Here is a 9,778-nt window from a genome sequence, read left to right as displayed (position 1 = left end):
CAACATCTCCAACACCTGCAACAAATGCAACATCTCCAACACCTCCAACAAATGCAACAAATGCAACATCTCCAACACCTCCAACAAATGTAACAAATGCAACATCTCCAACACCTCCAACAAATGTAACAAATGCAACATCTCCAACACCTGCAACAAATGCAACATCTCCAACACCTCCAACAAATGCAACATCTCCAACATCTCCAACACCTCCAACAAATGTAACAAATGCAACATCTCCAACACCTGCAACAAATGTAACAAATGCAACATCTCCAACACCTCCAACAAATGTAACAAATGCAACATCTCCAACACCTGCAACAAATGCAACATCTCCAACACCTCCAACAAATGTAACAAATGCAACATCTCCAACACCTGCAACAAATGCAACATCTCCAACATCTCCAACACCTCCAACAAATGTAACAAATGCAACATCTCCAACACCTCCAACAAATGTAACAAATGCAACATCTCCAACACCTGCAACAAATGTAACAACTCCAACAGCAAATGCAACAACTCCAACACCTCCAACAAATGTAACAACTCCAACAGCAAATGTAACAACTCCATCACCTCCAACAAATGTAACAACTCCAACACCTCCAACAAATGCAACAACTCCAACAGCAAATGCAACAACTCCAACACCTCCAACAAATGCAACAACTCCAACAGCAAATGCAACATCTCCAACACCTGCAACAAATGTAACAACTCCAACAGCAAATGTAACAACTCCATCACCTCCAACAAATGTAACAACTCCAACACCTCCAACAAATGCAACAACTCCAACAGCAAATGCAACAACTCCAACACCTCCAACAAATGCAACAACTCCAACAGCAAATGCAACAACTCCAACACCTCCAACAAATGCAACAACTCCAACAGCAAATGCAACATCTCCAACACCTGCAACAAATGTAACAACTCCAACAGCAAATGCAACAACTCCAACACCTCCAACAAATGCAACAACTCCAACAGCAAATGCAACAACTCCAACACCTGTAACAAATGCAACAACTCCAACACCTGCAACAAATGCAACATCTCCAACACCTGCAACAAATGCAACATCTCCAACACCTGCAACAAATGCAACATCTCCAACACCTGCCATTACTACTACAACTATTCCAACTACAACTATTCCTATTACTAAACCGCCTCTAGTTTGTGTTAATGGTGGAAGACCACAGAACGGTGTGTGCATCTGTCCTGATGATTATACCGGACATACATGCTCAAAAGGTAAGTTTGATCCTGTAATATAAGTATAGTCCAAAAGAAAACTTTATTTTGTAATAAATAAAAACTAATTTTGCACCTTAAATGATCACATTCATACTCTCCTGTAGATTATCTTTTTTTCCGTTTTTGACATATGGCTATATTTTTCTGGTCTAATCAGCAGCAAGCTAACAGTTTATAACAAATAACACGTATATCATGTCTTGATTTGCAAAAGTTAAACAATTACTGCAAAACATGGATTAAAAAGCTTGTCACAATATAATTTATAATTAATATTAATAATAATTGTATCATTTTTAAACGTAACATTCTATGGTGAAATCACTTAAGTCCAATGGAATGGCTGTGATAAGTAGATTTGATAACAGAGTTGTAAATCTCAAGATGGTCAAGTAGAGTTCCACTTTGGTGGACTTTGACCCAGATATCTGCACATCAACCACTTACAAACTGTCACTGACCTTTGAATAAATATATGGAGTGAAAATAGAGGAAGCTAATGTTGGCTGTGTGACACCATTTAGTTTTATTAAACCTCTTCTGTCAAGAGAATAAACTGCTCCACAAACACACAGACACTGTCTACACAAAGTGGACAGAATGTGTTAGCAGTTAGCTCACTAACAAGCGCTGCAAATAGTCACTGCGTCAAATAAATAAATAAATAGAACCACATGTGTTTTTTTTAAGAAGCACAGATTAATTTAGCTGTATCCCTTTCTGGTGTGACTGGGCCTTTAAACTTGATAGATTTTGCTTCAATTTAAGCTTCAACTGGAAAATGTGAATGTATTTGTGTCCACTTGCATCTCTCTTTGACATTATGTAAAGAGTTCACATTGTGTCCTGTTAATATCAAATATGCAACTTTTTAAAATTAAATTTGTCCCCTTAGCAAATTTTTGCCAAGCAAAAAAAGTGGGTGATTTCACTTTTCCACGCACAACCATCGGCTGGTTTGCATATTCTGAGGAGATCTGTGAAGAAGGAACGAGCGCCGGTAAGTTTCTACCAACCGCTGATACACATCCATTAAGGTATAAATCCAATAACTTGATCATTTTCCTGTCCGCCTAAAATCCATTCATCAGGTATTCCATAATAAATGTTGTTTATGTGTCCACCACTTCCATCCAGCTGGTAAACCAAAGGCTTCAACCAGATGTTCCATCAATAGCGTATCAGCTAGTTTCGAAAAACCAAATATAATGGAGTGTGGCCTGACGCTCGAAGACCTACTGCAAGATGTGAGCATCACTTTATTTCGTTACAGTCAACAGGCGGAATGTTTATATAAATCAACAGCAAACACCTGGATGTCCCATCCAGACTTCTCAACGATGTAGAAAGTTAGATGACTAATGAAGGAATGGATGAATTATCACATTATTCCTCTTTCAGCCGACCACGAATTTAGACACACTGGCGTCCGCCACTCAGATTCTGACCTCCAAACCTGAAGAGATGTCGCCTACAGACGTCACAGCAGCAGCTCAGATCACCAACACACTGCTAAGTTCTCCTAACGCCACAGAGGTACCACACAACAGCACTGAAGAACAACAAACTTCTGCAATAAACCTGAGTTTCAATGAGCTGTTTGACCACTTCACAATACCAAGCTTCAACAACCACAACAGTTTGGTCACAACTGTGGAAATTCCTAATCAACAAAACTCACTCAAAATCCTAGAATCCTTGTCTGGCTAACCGGATATAGGCAACTAGTATGAAACTCCTCCCCTTCCTCTTCCTGGCTGTAGCCTGCCGTTTATGCTCGGCTCAAAACGGAAAACAGAAAGTGTGCACCTGTGTTTGATACGGTTTGATAGTATCCAGCTCATAATGTTGCTGCACACACACGGCGTGTGCCATTAACGTGTTGGTCAGCAACTTTTATAATAAGTCCATGGTCGGCACCAAATGTCACTATTTTGAAAGGACAAGTTGCAGCTTCCTGGGCTTAGCGCCACCCAAGATGATTGAGATTGGTTTAAAGATATGAAAACAGGCCAGCCCAGTTTCCCCAAAATATTCTAAAAGGGAATAGCTCCATACTACTACTAGAATCCAAACACACTGTAATCTAATGTAAATTTAAATATTCTTCAGGTATAATTTGCTTAAGCAGCGGTTCTCATTGACCAGGTGTGTTCTTTGTGTTTCAGACTGTCAGGGTGGCAGCCATCGCTACCGTCAGCCAACTGCTGAACGCCAACACTCAGGACGACAGCGAGGAAAACAACGCTACTCTGGAGTAAACAAATCATATTCGTAAACCTCATTTTTAAAGGATCCTTGTGTTCCATGTATAAAAAGGTCCACCTGGATTTCTGCGAAAACTTTGGGGAATTTAATGAAAACTTGTTGGATTTGAGCTAAAACCGTTTGGAGTTTAGTTTGATTTTTATTTAATTTAATAGATTTTAGTCAATAGGTGTTGGATACTAGCTTCATTTGTAAATAATAGAAGCCTGGGTACTCACAAGCTGCAGGTTTGACTTGAGGTTGAAGGCCTTGAGGAGCCTGAATGAGTAAGAAAAAACTGTTTGATTAAATTTGACATGGATCATTGTTACATTTTAGAATTTAAAACAGCGTCTTAATTGGCAGGTAAATGTAAAGTTCTTGACCTTAATTCGTAAAACATGTTAACCTACAGTTTGCTGGAGTTTATTTTTTATATATTGTGGTGTTTTATGTTTCCAGACTCACGGTGAGCCTGGACAAGCTCTCTTTGACCCTCAGCCAGAAACCCAACTCACGTCAGTCTCAGTCTCAAGCTCAAGTGGTTCAACCAAACCTGGTGGTTCAGTCGGCCCAGGTCTCTGCAGACACTCAGGGAGTCCAGTTCACCTCCCTGTCAGGTCAGTGGAAATAACACAATTGCGCTTTCCTTTAAGCATCTCTGCTGCCGCTGTGTTCAGACTTCAGAATTGGTAACTTCTTGATAATAAACCACGCGTGAACTTGCATCACCGGCGCTCCCATGTCTCCAAAAAATCAAATGAAGTAAAACCCCCCTGATTTACGATTTCTATTTTTAGAGTCGTTTGAGCAAGAGTCGAAAATTGGTCATTGAGTTGAAACATTGTTCACATCTCTAGTTAAAGAGCTGCTTCTCTTTAACTGACGGTCAATGATTCTGAGAAGAACCAAATCCAGGAGTTCTGAAATACAGACCGAAGGGTTACTAGCTGTGAAGTTTTGTTTGTTGTTAAGTAACTTAGACCAAGATTTAAAGAAACCGAGAACTGCTGGAAATATACCTTGACTTAACAGTGGACTAAAATAACTGTCTCAGTACTAAAAGGAGATTTTCTCCTTCTAGGAAATGATCGTATAGAAGAAACTCCTGCACACTGTCTCGTTTCTCGCTGATAATAATTTAATCTAAATATGGCAACGTTTCGGTCAATAGACAGACCTTCATCAGGCATTGGGAAATTATGGACTGATAAAGGGTTTTAATTCCCAACATTAGATGTTCCTTATTCCCTGTCTCTAGTTATTGAATATGATCTTCCTTCTGGTGTGATAACACTTTGAGATATCTCTGATGAAATGCTTCGGTCAATAAAATGCTATCATGTTTCCCAGTTTCGGTCCTAAGTTCACATTAAGGTGCAGCTGTGGTTTGATCCACAAAGACAAAGACGTATTTAGTGTTAAGATTTTATGATTTTAATAGCCTGTCATAATCCGGCCATGTTTCCTGCTCACTGTTACGTCTTTCTTTTATTGTCTTCTCTTGTATTCGTCAGTTCACATCAGTATTATTAAGCCCCCAATTGAATATATGTTTAAGCTGAGATTTGTACCTTTTAGCATCAAATAAAAAACAGCATTTGGTCGTATTCTAACTAACTAGTGCTGTTTCTCTGTTTAGGAACATCTGGGAGCTTCGTTGCTGACAGAATTAAGCTGAACACCGATGTGTCAAAAGTTGAGGTGGAAGAAGGGTTCATATCCGACACTCTGATATACCTAAAATTCCCATCAGGTGAGTTTTCTGCATCTGAGTGAACCCACAAAAAACTTTTCAAGAGTGTCTAGTTGCAGAGCCATGCGGGAGTGGAGCTCCACTGTAGAACGGAAATACACTTAAATAAGGAAGTACGTTGTAAACAACGTCAAACAATAACAAGACCGCAGCAGACCAATACTAAGTTTGTGTTATTTATATTGTTTTTGGCGATTAGGTTCAGCTGGGTGGTTAGGGTAAGGGGACAGGGAGAGGTTACTTCCTTATTCAAGTGAAGGAGACGTTTTTCCGTTCTACAGTGGAGCTCCACTGCCCAATGGGTCTGCAAATAGACCCCTCTCAAAAGTTTTCCTGATGACAAACATTTCTTTGTTTTGGATTCTGAAGAAACTTCCAGAATTCATCGGATACCGTCAAACGTCTCGGTGGGGTTTGTGCTCTACCAGAACGATCGTTTCTTCAGGTCAAGGGGAAACAAAAAGTCAGATGCACCGATCAGGGTCGTGTCGGCCAGTGTCGAAGGTCAAACACGCAGCGTGGTGCCACAACGCGTGGAGATGCAGTTCAGACCAACAGTAAGAAAACCTGCTTCTGTTAACAACTTTTAAATCATCTTCCTCATCCTCATCAAAAGTCTTTATCTACTTTTCTGTCTTTAACCTGTAAGCACACAGGATGTAATAAAGTCTGACGCTGTGGCCGACACCTTTGTCCCCTTTATTTGTTCACTCTCAGTCTAATTTGTCTCCTTCAAAAGTGTTCTGAATCATGTTAGCAGCACAGATGAACCGACTACTGTGACACTGAAGGAGTGGGCTTTCTTTCTTAGTGGATTATGGGTTTAAAGACATGTCTGTGTTTTTGCAAATCGTGATAAATTATCAACACTTTTGATAAACTGACTAATACTTTCAGCTGCACTAATTGGCAGGTTAGCATGCTAATGCACAGACCTAGGCTGGTGAACATGGGAACAACCATGTCTGACTCCTCTGTTGAATGAATTCTGAGGCCCAGATCTGTTTTTGCTGCCATTTCAGATGAAGGATTGGACATCTGTGTACAACTACGCCTGTGTTTTTTGGGACCAGGAGGATTGGAGCACAGTCGGCTGCTTTAAATCAAACGCTTCAGACGGATCCCTGGGGTGTTCCTGCAACCGCACCGGCAACTTTGCTGCTCTCTGGGTGAATATCAAGAGCCGCTTTCAGCAGGTACAAGAAATGTCCTCTACTTGTTCAAATGCATGATGGAAGTTTTCTGTTTGTGTTTCAGTCGTTCAGACAGAATTATGAATATGCAGAAGCGCTGGACGTGATTTCCATTGTTGGACTGTCTTTTTCCATTCTGGGTTTGGTGGTAACCATCATTCACCACATTAAAGAGAAGTAAGACCCCGTTACATTACATTAGACGATGAGTCTCAGACAGATTCTGGAGTCATAAGAAGTGTCTTTAAACCTTTGTCCCGTCTGTCCAGCTCTAAGAAAAACCTGCGTGACTGGAAGAACTCGACCATCGCTCTGCTGTGCATCTGCTTCAGCCTTCTGGCCTTCATCATCACCTTCCTCTCCGGCGTGGGGAACTCCAGCCCACAGAGCGACGCTCCGTCAGACACTAAGAACGTCATCCCGGACTCTGAGGAGCACGTGGATCCGGACCGAGGCCCGTGCTCTGCGGTCGCGGCTCTGCTTCACTTCTTCCTGCTGGCCACCTTCATGTGGACCAGCCTGTACGGCACTGAGGTGGTTCTGCTGGGCAGAACCAAGCAGAGCATTCTGCCTCCATACTGGACCCAACTCAGCATGGCTCTGGGATGGGGTACGTATGGAGTTAGTTATTTCAAGAGTTACAGGGCTCCAGAGTGCACCTGCTTTGGGCGAACATGCGGCTAATATCTGTGGAGTGCACCTAGATATTTTCACTAGTCGCACCAGTTCACCTGATATTAACCACATCATATAAAATGTCAATGGGTGTACAGCTTGTGCTATATGATTAATCAATCATAATGTGAGCTGGTGCAATTACATAACCGCACAAATGGCTGTGATTTCAATTAATTGTAAATAAATGTGTGCGCGTCTGTAATTGTCCAACTCTTGTCTCGTGTTTTTGGTAGCGCCCCTCGGCTCCTCTGATAGTGTGTGTTTATGTCGGTGTGTGTACAGCATGAGCACAAGCAGCGCCATTCAGTTTTCGCTCCAGTTATGACGGTTTTGGGGGAGAACCAAGGCTCGGCCTACTTCTCTTATGATTGGAGCCATTTCTTTTTTGGGACAGTGAAGAGTAACATCTTTTTTTTCTGTATTTTCTCAGGAATCCCATCGGTTATCACTGTGATCACACTGGGAGCCACCTACCGAGTGGACAATCCTCTGGGATACAGACAGGAGGAATTGTGGGTCCATTACTAATATTATTTAAGTACTGACTAAATATCTGTAATAACCTGTACTAACTCTGTTTCTTTGATGCAGCTGCTGGCTTGCCGGTGTGGATCAAACCAAACAGTTTGACTTTGGGAAGCCGATGTTCTGGGGTTTCCTCATTCCTGTGGGACTGATCCTGATCTACAACGTCGTCCTGTTGGTTCTGGGTTCAAGAGGGTAATGCTGCTTCAGCGCATCTCCCATAAACTCAGAATAAAATAAACTTTCCACAAAAAGGCACAAGAATCAGGAACCATTGCCTGGTAGAAAATCCCTTCAAGATTGGAGATACTGAGAATCGAGGCATAATTTCATGAAATTGAATAATGTAATCTTTCAAAGGAGGCGTCATATTTTCAGACCGAAAGTCTTTTTAGGGCAATGATGGTTTTAGAGCAAAAAAATAAATAAAAATAATAATAAGTTATATTTGAACCTTGGAGGATCTGGAGACTACCTCATTGAGATAAATGTTTTTACTGCTGAAACAGCCCTGATTTTTTAAGATTAATTTCACTCACCAATCTTTTGTTCCTTTGTTGTGTCTGCAGAAACAGCGCCCGTTCATTGAAGAAGAGGATCCTCCCCAGTGTTTCCCTGGTGGTGTTACTGACTCTGTGTTGCACTCTGGGTTACCCGATGCTCCTCACCACAGGACACACACACCTGGTCCTCAGCATCTGTTTCTGCATCTGTTCAATCACACAGGTACTAAACTATTTATTATTATTATTATTATTTTTTTTTACGTCAGCCATTTCGTTCTTCTTCTGATTTCTGACCAAGGATATAATACCATCGCAGGAAAACAAAAACAAAACATGATGATACATTGTGCTGGATTACAAAAAACATCCATTTAGAAAATGAATCTAAATGAAAATGAGCAAAACCTACAGTACATACAGAACAAAACTGTCTGTAATAGTTACAAAACAGTTGCATCAAGGGATATTTAAAATAATAATAATATGTGGATCTACTAAAAGCTGCTGATCTATGGAAGTGCATTGAACTCCTGGAGACCTTATTACATAATAATGACTCGGTATTTCATGATTCCGACCTCAGGTATTACACAGCCTTCTGTAACAAATCAAACAATGCATCATCATGTTCTTCCCAAATAGCTTTTCAAATTACTTTTGTTTACACACAGGTACATTCTACAATCATCCATCTGTTTCTAACTGACATGGTTCTTAGAGCTGCGTCTGTCTGTCTGTCTGTCTGTCTGTCTGTCCGTCCGTCCGTCCGTCCGTCTGTCTGTCCGTCTGTCTGTCTGTATGTGTCATCAACGGTGTAAACTTACCTCCATATTCCTTCCTTCTCTCGTGCTCCCAGGGGCTCCAGATATTCATCCTCTTCACGGCCAGAACCTCGAGTTTCAGAGCCGACATGTCGCGGTCCGTTCAGTCCGTTCACATCCAGCTCAACACGATGAAGCAACATCTCACGAAAAGCTCCGACAACATTAGCACGGCGAGCTCGGAGTACTACTGGTCCAGAGACAACCTGCAGAATCTCAGACGATAAAGATTCAGACGGCGTTATAGGCCTCATATATTATTATGCAACACTATTTAATACTGTATGTGAGACCTAGAATAATTCAGAACATCAAGCTTCTTGGAAATAGGTGTCGGCAGCTTTATTTTTGCATTTTCATATGAAAATTTCTGCTTTGCATTAACCTAACTAAAGCACTAACCTCTTGCACTTTATAGCAGTATTTGCACTTAAAAAAATCATCCCATCTAAATAATCCTGTTGTTGAATTAGATTTTTCTTCAATTTCGCTGAAAATATATCTTTAATTTCTAGGTATTTTTTGAGCATTTTGCCTTTAAAGGATGATGAGACTGGACAGGAAATGTGGGGAGAGGGAGTGGGGAATGTGAAGCAAAAGTCGCCAGCTGGAGTCCATTCTGCTACATACATTATATTATTATATTTCTGTAGTAAATAGTGAATGCAGGAAGTCCTTGTGAAGAAAATGTGTATGTTTTTGCTTCTAGTTTGATTGAAACAAGAAGTGTGAAGAATGCTGTAGCAGGAGCCTTGTCGATCAATATCACCTTAAATA

At 40.9% G+C, this 9,778-nt stretch overlaps 1 protein-coding gene across 1 annotated transcript; it reads left to right on the top strand.

The window, feature by feature from the left end:
* Nucleotides 1–2,483: 2,483 nt before the first annotated feature.
* LOC307269935 (adhesion G-protein coupled receptor G7-like) lies at nucleotides 2,484–9,228 on the top strand (the record flags this gene model as incomplete). Its single annotated transcript, XM_080053021.1, has 13 exons — nucleotides 2,484–2,522; nucleotides 2,677–2,811; nucleotides 3,444–3,532; nucleotides 3,985–4,142; nucleotides 5,165–5,278; nucleotides 5,648–5,835; nucleotides 6,301–6,447; nucleotides 6,536–6,648; nucleotides 6,741–7,081; nucleotides 7,580–7,661; nucleotides 7,741–7,869; nucleotides 8,244–8,400; nucleotides 9,037–9,228. 13 exons carry the CDS (start codon nucleotides 2,484–2,486, stop codon nucleotides 9,226–9,228), a joined length of 1,884 nt encoding a protein of 627 aa, XP_079909147.1.
* Nucleotides 9,229–9,778: the final 550 nt, after the last annotated feature.

Source organism: Ammodytes marinus (genome assembly GCF_949987685.1).
Source record: "Ammodytes marinus genome assembly, chromosome: 24".
NCBI classification, from domain to species: Eukaryota; Metazoa; Chordata; class Actinopteri; order Uranoscopiformes; family Ammodytidae; genus Ammodytes; species Ammodytes marinus.
This window is presented reverse-complemented; position numbering and strand designations above follow the sequence as displayed.